This window comes from Onychomys torridus, chromosome 2 (genome assembly GCF_903995425.1).
Source record: "Onychomys torridus chromosome 2, mOncTor1.1, whole genome shotgun sequence".
NCBI lineage: Eukaryota > Metazoa > Chordata > Mammalia > Rodentia > Cricetidae > Onychomys > Onychomys torridus.
This window is the reverse complement of record NC_050444.1, coordinates 44462872-44476284: the sequence shown is the minus strand read 5'-3', so window position 1 is coordinate 44476284 and position 13413 is coordinate 44462872. Positions and strand designations below refer to the sequence as shown.

At 42.2% G+C, this 13413-nt stretch overlaps 1 protein-coding gene across 1 annotated transcript in view; it reads right to left on the bottom strand.

The window, feature by feature from the left end:
• Positions 1–13413, bottom strand: part of Faxc (failed axon connections homolog, metaxin like GST domain containing) — a 63978-nt gene that overhangs the window by 38274 nt on the left and 12291 nt on the right. Inside the window, exons 3-4 of the mRNA XM_036178846.1 lie at positions 11703–11899; positions 2053–2276 (exon numbers count right to left, since the gene is read on the bottom strand). Coding sequence (XP_036034739.1) covers positions 2053–2276; positions 11703–11899 — 421 coding nt within the window. The remainder of the gene's footprint in view (positions 1–2052; positions 2277–11702; positions 11900–13413) is intronic.

Genomic DNA, 13413 nt, shown 5'->3' with positions numbered 1-13413 from the left:
GTTTTCCTGGCATCGAGTATGATATCAGGCATACAGTCACATGGTACAGAATACTTAATAATGGAAAAAAGATAGAAGAAAAGAAAAGAAAAATAATGTATGTACATGTTCAAAATTATATATAAAAGTATTAAAAAGTTAGACATCAAATGGTAACTTTGGTTAGCAATAGGTTACAAAATTATTTTGACTTATTTTCCTTCTCTGTACTTTTCTGAACCTTCTCAAACTTATATAATTGATACATTTAAAAGTCAGAAAGAAGGTTTTTGTTCCAAACACATTTTTCCTAGAAAACGGTATTTCTAGTGAAGTTAAGTGCAAATATTGTCTTTACATGAAATAGAGGTTACTTCAACACAAGCACTACAACACCTCCCCACAGTGACCTGTGGCTACCAGGTGGCAGCAAGCAGTAGGTGTGTTGAGCGCTTGCCAGACAGAGAGGATTCATATACAGCCTGGGCTAGACAGGGCAGGACGAAGAGAATTAATTCATCATGGTATTCGGGACAGCACCCAACTTAAAATTAACAAATATTAAATTTGTTATTTAATTCAGACCACAGTCAACTACTGATGTCTGAAACTGCAGCAAATGTGCTGAGTGAGGGCAAAGTGCCATGCTTACAGGGCCTCCAGTCTACCCATCAGTGATGCATTTGCCCCCTATCGCCCCAAAATTGGGAACAAAGCATTGGTTTAGTCATTGAGTGCTTAGAGAAAGTATCACTTTTCGTTATCGCCTTCACCCTGCTCCCTAAGAAACACTCTAGTGAAGTGTTGTTTACCAAAGCTCTGGTTAAGAAATCGATTGTTAAAGGCGTTTACTGGCATAATCTTTGCCATAATAACTTTGAGACTCAACTCTTTATTTGCTGAGGCTTCCAACAGCATAAACTAGAGGGGAAGAGGAGTGAGTCAGACACAGACACAGCCACTGTTAAGAAAGAAGGACCGAACTAAGGGCTGGTCATCTGAAGTCAATAGCTCACAGACCACAATTCCCAGAGCAAAGCACCAAATGGAGTTCCAGGGAGGACTCCAGGTCCAGCAAGTATCTGGAATGTGGAACAACAGAGTGGTCAATGTAGATGATTCTGCAAGAAAGATTATGCCCATTGAGCCTCCATTTCCAAAGCACCAGACAGGTTTCAACAAAACAAATCCCATACCCCACACCTTCACGGAGGCAAGGAATGCTCTAAGATGAGGGTGGTGACAGATCTGGAAATCATGGCCTCCACAGGAGGGAAGGTTCATGAACAAAACCAACCTCTGAAAATAAAACCAGAAGTCCCTTTAATTGCCCTGTATTAGAGGACTTCGGTTTACTCTAGGCCCTTCCTTTGAGCAGTCTCTTTGTAAACTGTTATAGCCAAGAATCAAGCTCACCCAGTGCAGAACTACCGCAACATGGGGCTATCAGTGGCCAGCTGCTGAATGGAATATGGCCATCCTCACTAGCACATGGGCATTTAAGGCCCTGCGCCTTTCTAAGAAGCTCCCCAGACACAATTCAGCCTATGATGTGCAATAAAATGCAAAATCTGGGATAAAACACACGAGGAAGAAGAAAACTAAGAATACACACCAAAATGAACAGTATAAGAAGCTGACAAGTGTCAACACAAACACATGCAAAAAAAAAAAGAAAGAAATGGTCAGAAGCTGGACTGTCACCAACTCTAACTTTACTTGCAGATGTGCTCACAACCAGCCTGACACATTTATAAATAAAAGAGCTTCTTTGCTCAGAACTACCCTATCCTCACAACACATTGGGAAGTGGCAGCATCCCTTACAGCCTGGTCCTGATGCTGAAGTGTGCGCCACATATTCTCACATGGGACCTCAATAACTACGCTACAACCTAATACCCCTAATACCAGAGATCGCTCCTGGAAATTGGAGGGCTCGGTTAAATGGTGGAAATGCAACCTCCATACATGTGGGAGCACAAACCCCCACCAAATTAAGCTGGTAAACGAGCAGCACTCTACTAGTCATGCAACAGTAGGCACAGAAAATATAGAAGGTGTGGTACGTTACCCAAAAGCCCTGCTAAAGACCGCATGTCCTTCTCCATCAGCATGTAAATCTCCTCCTCCGAGAAGCGGCCAATGCCGTGGCCGTGCATCTCCCGCTTCACGATTCCTTTTGTTATGTGGCACACGACCCACCTGAGCAGGTTACTGAAGGGACCACCACCACTAAGAGACAGCATCTTCCGGGTCTCATTGAGATTGTCCACCCACTGGCAATAAGCTAACGTCCTGGAATTGTGTGGAAACAAGTTACCAGTGTGCATCAGAGACGTGTAGTAGTTCTGCAGTCACTTTCAAAAGCATCGTTCTGAATTTAATACTTTCTGGAGGAACCAAATAACTGCAGTGTTCAACCTGAGTGGCAGGTATTATCACAACAGCTCTGGTCGATGTCTAGCCTTACAAGCTTTGAGGGAAACAATGGTGTTCTGTGTTCCTGTTTAACCGAAACTCCCCAGTCACCTGCCCTCATACTCCTCTGCTCTTTCTCTTATGCTGTCTCACAGAAGCTGTAGCTTTTCAGCGGGGCCAGCAAGTGCTATGGGTGCACAGCAGTGGCAGGGGCAAGCGAGGGGAGCGCAACATTCCCGAGGGAGCGCAAGGATGGCTCCACAGGCAGGTGCTTTCTGCTAAGTCATGTGTATCTGTTTTCTACACTGCATGTATCTTCATTTCATGATGAAAGAGGTTGGAGTCCTTTTTAAGACACTTTTTTGCCTTTTGGACAAAGATTAAGGAGAAGGTACACCTATGTCTACATTTCATAAATTATATGCTCTGCATATGTAAATTATTTGCTCTCCAGAATCAACTCTCTCCCTCAGGCTGTTTCCATTGATTTTAAGTATTCACCCAAGGAACTGTGCAGTCACTTTTCCCACTGGTTGGCGCTTGTGGCAAACTCACCCATCCAGTGTTCCCACGGGGACACATGCAGACAGCCAAGCCTATTGGTTTCAATGCCTATGCTTTCTTAACTTGGTTTTAGAAGCCTGTACAATCTCAAAAGCATTTTTTATAACGAACCAGCGTATTAAATATAGAGTAAATGGTTCCCTGTGCAAAGAATGTAGCTGTGAGAGTATATACATAAAATATTTTAGTTTTTCTTCATATTGGAAAAAAAAAATGTTGATCATCATCTCTACCCCTGATGTGGGCTGATAGGTAGTAATGGCCTCTTAAAAATTAGAAATGTAAAAAAAAAAAAAAATTGATAAAAATACAAAGGATGATAGTAAGTTGTACCTACAAAGAAATGTTATTTTATATGTTAAGAAGAAAGCTTGGGGTGCATCTCAGTGATATATGATTGCCAGCTGTGTCAGGCCCTAGCATCCATCTCTAGCACCACCAAAAAAATGCCTAAAATTTTTAGCATTTTTATGTAGTTATGCTCTATTGGGGTCCTCTCCACTAAAAAATGGAAATATACAAGAAATAGATTTACCTAGAGTTTTTTTAATCATTCTTGAATTTTTACTAAAAAGTCCTAATTTTAATGCACTCTCCATACCACAACTATATTTAACTTTATCCTATTATCTTTCAAAAAGAATACCTACAACTCTTGTAGATAGCTCTGTGTGTGTGTTTCATAAATCTCACAAAATAAAGTATTGCAAAGCAAAGAAATGAATTTTGCTGAAAATAAGAAAAAGTGCTTCCCAGCAATATTTAAGTGTGCACAGACAGTGCGGGTGATGGGTCTTTCAATGTAAAAGATCTCACATTTATTCCACTGAATTCTATGTAAATGTGAATATGCTCTTTTTTTTATATATCTGCAGTGATCTAGTGGGGGATTCTAATTGTACATTATCTAAATTCACAACAACAGGGTTACACAACCTTTGAATGTCTAGAAAGCCAATGGTCTTAGGAAAAAAAAATTATCCTAAACTGGGCATAAACAGATAATAAGAGACCAGAGGGACTCCCAAAGCACAAAAATGAGGAACGCGTGACTCTACGCTGGAAAGTTCACATAAGAAGAAAAGAAGTGGCGCTGGGCGGTGGTGGCACACGCCTGTAATCCCAGCACTCAGGAGGCAGAGGCAGGTGGATCTCTGTGAGTTCGAGGCCAGCCTGGTCTACAGAGCTAGTCCAGGACAGGCTCCAAGAATACAGAGAAACCCTGTCTCAAAAAACCAAAAAAAAAAAAAAAAGAAAAAAAGAAAGGAAGGAAGGAAGGAAGGAAGGAAGGAAGGAAGGAAGGAAGGAAGGAAGAAAAGAAGTGTTAGGTCAGCCAGTCACACAAGGCAGAACTGCAGGAGGTACAGAGAGGAGCTCAAGAGGTACCTGCCTGAAGACACTGGCCTTCCTGATCTACAAGAAGTCCAGGAGCATGTGTGGGCCCCAAGATGCATGTGAGGAAGCCTCTAAGACCTGAGGTGGAAGGGCGCTACGGAGCAGATCCTTGCAGGCCTGAGGCCAGGCTGAGTCGCTTTAACTCCAAAAGAAAAGGTTAAGCTCTGGAAAGTTTCAACCAGACAAGAAACACAATCAGACCTGTGACAATGCTGGTAGGAAGGCTGGCTAGAAGACAGGGTGAGTGAGACAGATAAGAGATGATATGCTGACTAGACCATGGCAGGTAGTAGAGGGTGTTTTCTCCTAGGCTCATCATTTGAGTGGATTTCACTAATCAGTGCTGGATCACACATGGTGGAATGGATTTGGGGAATGAAAGATGGGTTAACCAGTTGCATTTGAAGGACTCAAAGAGCTACCAACTGAAGATGTTCAGAAAGTAGAAAGAACTCAGGAGACAAGTCTAGACTCTCCATGGAGAACTGGTGGGCAGGGACACATTAGTGAATTTTAAAGCTGCAAGGGTAAATGAGATTATCTAAGGAAATTTCTAGAATGAAAACAAAATTAGGAAAACCATAGTTCAAAGGCAAATTAGAAGATAACAAAGTAAGGCTGGAAGGGGGTGTGTTGAGGCAAGACATCTCATTTCCCAACATGGAGGGAATGTGGGTCTTATAAAGGATAGGGGGCTACAGAGGGGTTAAGCTTCCTGCCTTGTAATGACTTCTCCTTCCTCTCTAGTACAGGAAATATGTGTGTGGGCATGCGCAGAAAGTGAGGCAATGACAATGGGTACAGAGCAGCAGGTGGCAGGAGAGGCAGTTGTCTGGGCCACACAGTTCAGCAGCGATGACAGGAAACCAACATGTAGGAGTCTCACCCTGCAGCAGCAGCTTGAGCAGAGGGCACTGAAAAAGAAACACTACGCTCATTCAGAACTCTGCAGCTAAAAGTAGCCTTGCAAACTGGTCTTCCTCTCTTCCTCTTCCTGCTCTCTGCACATGCATGCGTGCATGCATCCATACTTATGTTCACTATACACAAGTGAATGCCTTATGAGGGAACATGAGCACATATACGCACATGAGTGTGGAGGCCAGAGTTACCTCAGGTTCTGCCCACAACTGTTTTTCAGGCAGGGTCTCTATTGACCTAGAACTTACCAAGTGTAGCTAGGCTAGTTGGCCAATAAGCCTAAGAGCCATGCCTGCCCCTGCCTTCCCAACACTGAGATTACAAGTGTACACCACCACACCTGTTTTGCTTTGTTTTGTTTTGGTTTGGTTTTTGGCGTGGGGGGACAACAGAGGACAGTACACTCCATGTGTGCATGTGCCCTAAGAGACCAGAGCAGGGCATCAGATCCCCTTGAGCTGGAGTTCCAGGTGGTCATTAGTTACCTGCCATGGATACTAGGAACAGAACTCAGGTCCTCAGGAAGAACAACAAGCACTCTTAACCACTAAACCATCTCTCCAGTCCCAAAACTCATCATTTTTAAAACATGGGTTATGTAAATCAAATTCAGGTCTTCACCCCTGCAAGGCCTTGCAAGCACTTTAGTAACTGAATATCTCCTCAGCCCCTGTTCTCCATTTGATTTCTTTGCTTCTCTACAGTCCCCAATATTACAACCAGTGCCACATAAGGAACACACAGGCTCTTTAGGGATCCAGAAAAGTGCCAAAAGAAAAAATCGTGTGTGGGTCATATACTCTTACCTCAGCTATGACAGGCAGGGGGCATCATATACTGTGTTTCCATGTTGTTACAGCCAAGGATACACCTCTCAATCAGGATCCCCGAAATGGTGAGAGATTCCACCCCATCACTCCACCCAAACAACTCTCATGCAATCCAGCAGTCAGCAACTCGCTGTATGCCCTCCAGCACCCCTTCCCTGAATTTAGCTCTCATACCTCTACAGCACCTGGCACTATCAACCTCTCTGGGAACACACCTTTAGCTCACGTGGCTGTTTTCCCCTCCCATCTCTCCCATGCTTTAAAGACTATTTATTTTTCTTCTATTTTCCTAGCTACTTAATCTGCAGTCATGGGGTGATCTAATTCATATCTAGCAGTTCAAAGTGATGCCCAAATCTATACCTAACCCACACCTCTGTTCTGAGACCCATGAGTCCCACATGGAAGAGCTTTAGGAAATGCAAACTACATTTCCAAAATCGTACTCATTTTTGCTTGTTTCACCTCACCCTTGCAAGAATCCCAGGAGCCACTCTTGGGGGATCCCAGGAGATTTCCTTCATGGCTCCCACCCACGTGTGCCAAACCTACACTCACAGGCCAACATATTTGTGGATTACATCATATTGCAATGTCAGAAATCCCTAGACCCTCACCATGATCTGGCCCTTCCCAGTCTCCGTCTCTCAGCATGGCCTCCCATAAATCCTTCATATCAGCTGTATTGAAGTACATGAACCTCCCCTCCCCACTACAGACTGAATATTCATGTCCCCAAATTTCTTATATTGAAACCAGTATGGTAGTATTAGGAAGCAGGACCTTCAGTGTACTTGTCATGAGGTTAGAGCCCTCAAGAGTGAGACTACTGCCCTTATAAAAATGACCCCATAAGAATCTCTATATCCTTTCCACCATGTGACCATACAGTAAGAAGATGGCCCTCACTAAACACTGAGTCTGTCAAAACCTTGGCTTCAGGCTTATTGGCCTCTGTGACTAGTGAGATACAAACTTCTAAGCTACCCAGACCGCTGTTCAGTTACAGGAGCCCAGATGGACTGAGACACCCCCAAACACTCTTGCTCGGCTCTAGGTATTTGCAGACACTGCCGCCTCTACCCGAGCATCCTAATCATCCTTACAGTCAGCTCCTTCACCTGCCACTCCAGTTGTGCTTAGGCTCCACCATGCTAGCGCTTCCTCTGCAATCCCTATCTTCATCTCACAGGTAGGTGCTTCCTGCCTCCCCTCAGCTCCTCACTGACCCCAACAATGACAATTATAAAGGCTTAAGGAAGATTTTCTCCACAAAGGCTTTCCAGCCTGAGACTCACTTGGGGGTAGGAGCATGGTGTCTGTGCACTAGTTGTCCTTCACTTTGTTCTGCTTAAGTATGAATTGTTGACTAAATGAAAAACAACTTGACACTGACGTAATGTTGGCTATGTGATGTTTCTAATGGATGGCATGTACTTAGTAAAACAGAGAGGAGGATCCGTGGAGGAAGATGAAGCAAGTGGCTGCCACTGGTGTCTTGAGGAGTTCACGGCACCTTTATCTTCACTGGGAAGAAGCCCAGTGCACAAGGAGTCATGAATTATTAACTGGAGTAGCAGGAAGGGCCAATTTGGAAAGTCGACTAGCATAAGCAATTAAAGTAATTTATCATGTGACAATCTATTTCAGAAAGTTAAGGTACTCAGTTTCCTTATCACAACTAATGTGTCTAATCTTGACTATAAAAATGGGGCCAAAGATTTAAAGATTTTAAACTGGCTCAAATATTTCTAAAAGAAACCAAGAAAACAGGCGAAAGGCCGAACTTCATCACCCATGCCTGTAATCCCAGCACCTGGGAAGCTGAGTCAGGAGGATTATGAATTTACATAACTCACTTGACTACGTAACAGGATGCTGTCTCAAGGAGACCAAACGTCAGGGTGGAGGGAAGGAAGAAAAGAATGGGGCAAAACTGTTGATCCCTGGTGGGTTTTGTTTTTATTTTATTTTTAGTACTGAATCAAACCTAATACCTTATGCCTGCTAAATGGGCGTTTAGCATGATACAACATACATTCATCTCTAGTAGCACAAGGAAAACCAACCTTTGTCCTGTTTCTTTTCCTTGCCCCCTCCCCTCCTGCAGAGACTACCCATACCCACTAGGGAGCTTTATATCCCCACTTTCACAAGAATGTCTAAGGCAATGAGTCCCTGGACTGACTCTTCCCTAGTCATGCCCAAAGCATAAATGAACACTAATATACAGAAAGCTACAAACAATTGAGTCTGAGAGTATGGCCTTCCAAGACATAAGAATGCCTTTCACTGCCAGGCATGGTGACACACCTTTTAATTCCACACTCAGAAGGCAGGGGTGGGTGGATCTCTATGAGTTCCCAGCTAGCTAAGATAACACAGTGAGACCCTATGTCACACACACACACACACACACACACACACACACACACACACACACACAAAGCCTCTCTCCATGGGGCTATACCCTTGCTGTCTTTTATTTATATTCCATTTTAAAGGGTTAAGAATTTATTATTTATTTCTTCAACTATCATCAAGCTTCACCAACCTTCCAAACGGGAGCTCTTCCTACAGCTAAAACTGGATAAGGAAGGGGAAAGTGGAATGAATCTGTGCCATTGTAACCAGCCAGCACATTCAGGCTTCCACACACCTTGTAAGCCATCTTATGAAAGTTCCCCATCTCTCAGACACTAAAATTACATCAAAACGCAAGCTCAGGCTGGAGATGGCCTTAAGTACTGGAGTGCTTGTCTAGCGTGCACATGACCCTGGCTTCAATACCAGTTCAAAAAAAAAAAGAAAAGAAAAGAAAAGAAACTTAAAATGTATAAATTATGGGAAACCCAGAAGCAGATTTGTATCACTGAAAATGTTGAGTGTTGTGCTTATTATATAGAATTAGAAGACTCTTAAGGTCTTCACTGATGGCCATAAGGGGGCAGTATATGTCACTGAAGAAGCAAGGGTATTACAAAAATCAATTTCATTCTGGTAATTTGATTCCCTGTCTCATAAAACCTCTTATACCAGTTTCCAAGCATTGGATCTAACTTAAGCACTCAGTATAAAACAAAGGAGATAAGAAAGAAAAAAGAAAAAAGAAAAAAAAATCAGCCTTCTTCATCTTCAATAATAGCTTTTATAATGTAAGTGGAATATAATTATATAGATTTCAAGTGCAAGAAAAACAACTTTATAGCTGACTGTGCTTATATGAATAGACCTAAAACAGAGCTTCAATATTATGTCGCGTCACATAATAATGCCAGCTTTCCATCACCTCTGCCTAATAGAAAATTGCACCAGAGCATTGCCAAAGTTTCAAGCCAAAATAAAATATACCTAAAATAAAAACAACAAAACAAAACTCAGGTCATCAAATAACTGAGCCAAGCACCAAGGGTTTACTGACTCTCTCCTCCCACCTCTGTAAGGACAGTCATAACCTAGGAGCTCAGTGCTTGTTAATATGTAGGAGAGTCTCATAGAAAACTACCATACATTGAGGTCAGTTCCTGTACAGGGGCCGCTGGCTTCCATTCTGGTCTCTGGGATGGGACGGGCAGGGCAGGAGAAAAGCCCAAGGGAAGAGTCAGTCCAGGGACTCATTGCCTTAGACATTCTTGTGAAAGTGGGGATAAAAAGCTCCCTAGTGGGTATGGGGAGTCTCTGCAGGAGGGGAGGGGGCGAGGAAAAGAAACAGGACAAAGGTTAGTTTTCCTTGTGCTACAAGAGATGAATGTATGTTATATCTCAGAAATGCCCTCCTGATTTTTTCTAATAGGAAGTGAGTTAGAGAAGTGCAGAAACATGTTGTCTGTGAGCTTCTACCAGGGAATAAAGTAGTAACAAAAATAGTAGAACACTGCCAAAAGGTAACTTGAGGGTCAGGCCCAGGGCAGACTCTTTATTTCCCTCTTCCACTGCTGGGTCTGAAACCTGGCAAACAAATGAGATGGGATCCTTTCCACAAGTCTTTCCCAGAAGCCAAGCAAACTGGACAGTCATGCATCTTAATGCCAACTATGACAAAGCAGAGACCTGGCATCTCCATCAGCATTACATGGAAAGGACCCAGGCTCCTGCAAACACTCAATAATATATCTACACTCTCCCACAAGGCACTTCCTTGGTCAGCCCTCTTTCATCTTTATAGTGAGGTAGGGAGAAGATGTGGAATGCTGGTCAGCCCCAGGATAAACGAAGTCAAAAAATCAAACATGGGACGAGAAAAGTAGAGGATCATTTAAAATCTTGGAAACAGAAACATCCAGTTTCCTACTTATAAAGAGGGCAAATGGAAGAAACAGTGAGCCAATGAGAAAGAATCCCACAGTCAGTCCCATGAGGCAACAGCCTTGATGGGAGGAAGTGGTTAGTAAAAGCTCCTGGGCCAACATCTAACCAAGAAATAGCAATACTAATAAAGTGGGATTAATGATGTTTAATTAAGTATTTAGGACAAAGTAAAGTCTGCAAATATTTGGAGGAGACTGCCTGCCATCTCTAGGAGGATAGAGAAGAGGGTATAAGTGCCAGAAAATATATGTAAGAGGGAAAAGCCTCCAAGACAAGTAGGTTTGCAAAGCAAGACTAGCCAAATGTGATTAACTCGCATGGTGCTGAATCAGTGTGAGGCCACTGAAGCAAAACAGAGCAACTGGTCAACCTAATTGTGTGATGCTCCAAACTTGTGAGATGCTTCAAACTTGTGTGATGCTTCAAACTTGTGTGATGCTCCAAACCTGGGAACCATGAACTACAAATGCAGCAATCAGGACAAAAGGCTACCTAAGGAAAGGTGACATAATCTCACAAATGTGTAATTGATTCCACTCAATTCAATCTCTACTTAGCCCTCCATGCCTTCCTCTGGTGTCTAATGCACTTTCTTTTCTTCTCTTCTCTTCTCTTCTCTTCTCTTCTCTTCTCTTCTCTTTTCTTTACTTTTCTTTTCCTTTCTTTTCTTTTCTTCTCTTTTCTTCTTTTTAGACAGAGTTTCTTGGTGAAGCCCTGGCTATTCTATAGACCAGGCTGGTCTCAAACTCAGAGATCCACCTTCCTCTGCCTCTTGAGTGCTAGTATTAAAGGCATGCACCACCATTGTCTGGCATCTGATGTATTTTCATTCACAAGTTTGTACTAATGAGCCCCACAAATTGAAATATCCTCCCTCACATAAAATCCAACAAATTTCAGCATGCAGGCTGTGAAGATTTTGCATGTGTATGTGGTTGGGAAAACATAAAAGGAAGATCGTGTTATTATAAATGAAATCCAAGTTTCTGTGTACATGATAGTTTTACTGGAATGCAGTCTACTTGTAAACATCTAGGCTTATTGGCAGAGTTGAGTGCTTGAGGCTGGGAAAGATGGCCTCTAGAGAAAACCTGTGGAGTCCTGGTCTAGATGCTTGGAGACAACAAACAGAATTTTGACCCTAAGTCAAAGTTATTTCTGATTTAAAAAAAAAAAATCTTTGAGAAAGGTGAGTAAAACTTAACAAAAAATTTTTAAAGATGAATGTCAGAAAGCCAAGAGGATTTGGGCTAGCGAGGGGAGCACGGGGCGCACAGGGACTCACCAGTAAAAGTGCTCTTCCACCATCTTGGTCACAGCTCTTGAGACAGCTCTTTCGTGAGGGCCAAGGTTTTTGTTCAAGTTCACTCCAAGTTTCTCTTCCAGAAAGTCAATTATAAATTCTGTGCCAGACACTTTTTCATTATTATATTCAATCCAAGGCATTTTCCCTTGAGCAGAGAGCTTCCCACCAAAATAGTTCTAAATAGTATTTTTTTAAAAAAAAAAAAGAGAGAGAGAAAAGCAATGTGTATATAAATTTTACTTATTAGCAGAAACAAACATTCCAACCCATCAGTGCTTGTGTCCATACTATTTACTCAGATGAACTCAGCATATTAACTCTTTAAGATCATTACTCTAGAAGGGGAGAAGGATAGCCTTTTACTGAACATTAAAGTGTTAATTTATTCTCATAGGTTCTACATGGACTCAAATTCTCTCTGGATTAGGGAAGGAAGGAGACTCTGAGGCAAGAAGTGGGAGAAGGAAGGAATGGGTTCAAAATGAACAAGACTAGCTATAAATGTGTAAACTACTCTGCTATGGGATGTTCTGTATGTCAAATGTGTTGATTAAAATAAATAAAGTGCTGATTGGCCAGTAGCCAGGCAGGAAGGATAGGGTAGGCAGGACAAGGAAGAGGAGAAGGCTGGAAACAGGAAGGCTGGGAGGGTACACTGGCCAGCCGCTGCCATGAGAAGCAATGTGTAAAGGTACTGGTAAGCCACAAGCCACGTGGCAACTTATAGTCTAACAGAAATGGGTTAATTTAAGATAGAAGAAGTAGATAACAAGAAGCCTGCCACAGCCATAAGTTTGTAAGCAATATAAGTTTCTGTGTGTTTACTTGGTTGGTTCTGATTGTCTATGGGCCTGGCGGGTGAGAGAGATTTGTCCTGACTGTGGGCCAGGCAGAAAAACTCTAACTACACTACCCACAAATAGAAAAAAGGGTGAAAATAAACCACAAAAAAAAGCTTATACCATCATAGAATCCAAAGAACTCACTTGAAATCCAATATGTTGCATCTGAAAAATGCATATTGTCACTACACTGAGAGCAAGTGGTCCTCTAAATGATCACACTGAGATTTAAAAAGAACATACAACAGGCTCAACTGCTGTGTCTCCTAAAGGAAATTCAGCAGGTTCCTGGTTTTCAGCCCAGACCTTTAACTTCTAGTCCATGGGTGGTACCCATATCTGTCCAGACAAGCTCTATTTTGATCTATAAGCATGTTAGAAGCTTACAGTGTCTTAGAATATCTTGATCCAGAAAGGAGGTGGACATATCAAGTCACATAGTTTATCATTAAAATTACAGTAAATGTATAAAAGTAAAAATGTATAAAAAGTAAAGACCTAGGCCACATGAATTGAGGGGATTCTGGGGAATTTCATATCTTCAATCAGATTTCTCAATAAATATAGTCATTTAAGCTTCCAGGTTGATTGTATCCACTGTCTTGCAGACTACACAATTTCAATTAATCTGATTGTCACAAACTCTTCCTCATACTTTGTACAAATAGATAATGCAAATACTGTTAGACACTGGCAAATGTTAGCCCCTCTGAGAAAACTGGTACTCGAAAACTTGGTGGACAGGCATCCATTTATACATATAAGCTTGGATTGTGCTTCAGGGTTCTGAAATTCTCAAATTGGTAGGTGATCTCACCTTTTCAGAAGGCTCAAAAGCAAAGTGTGAA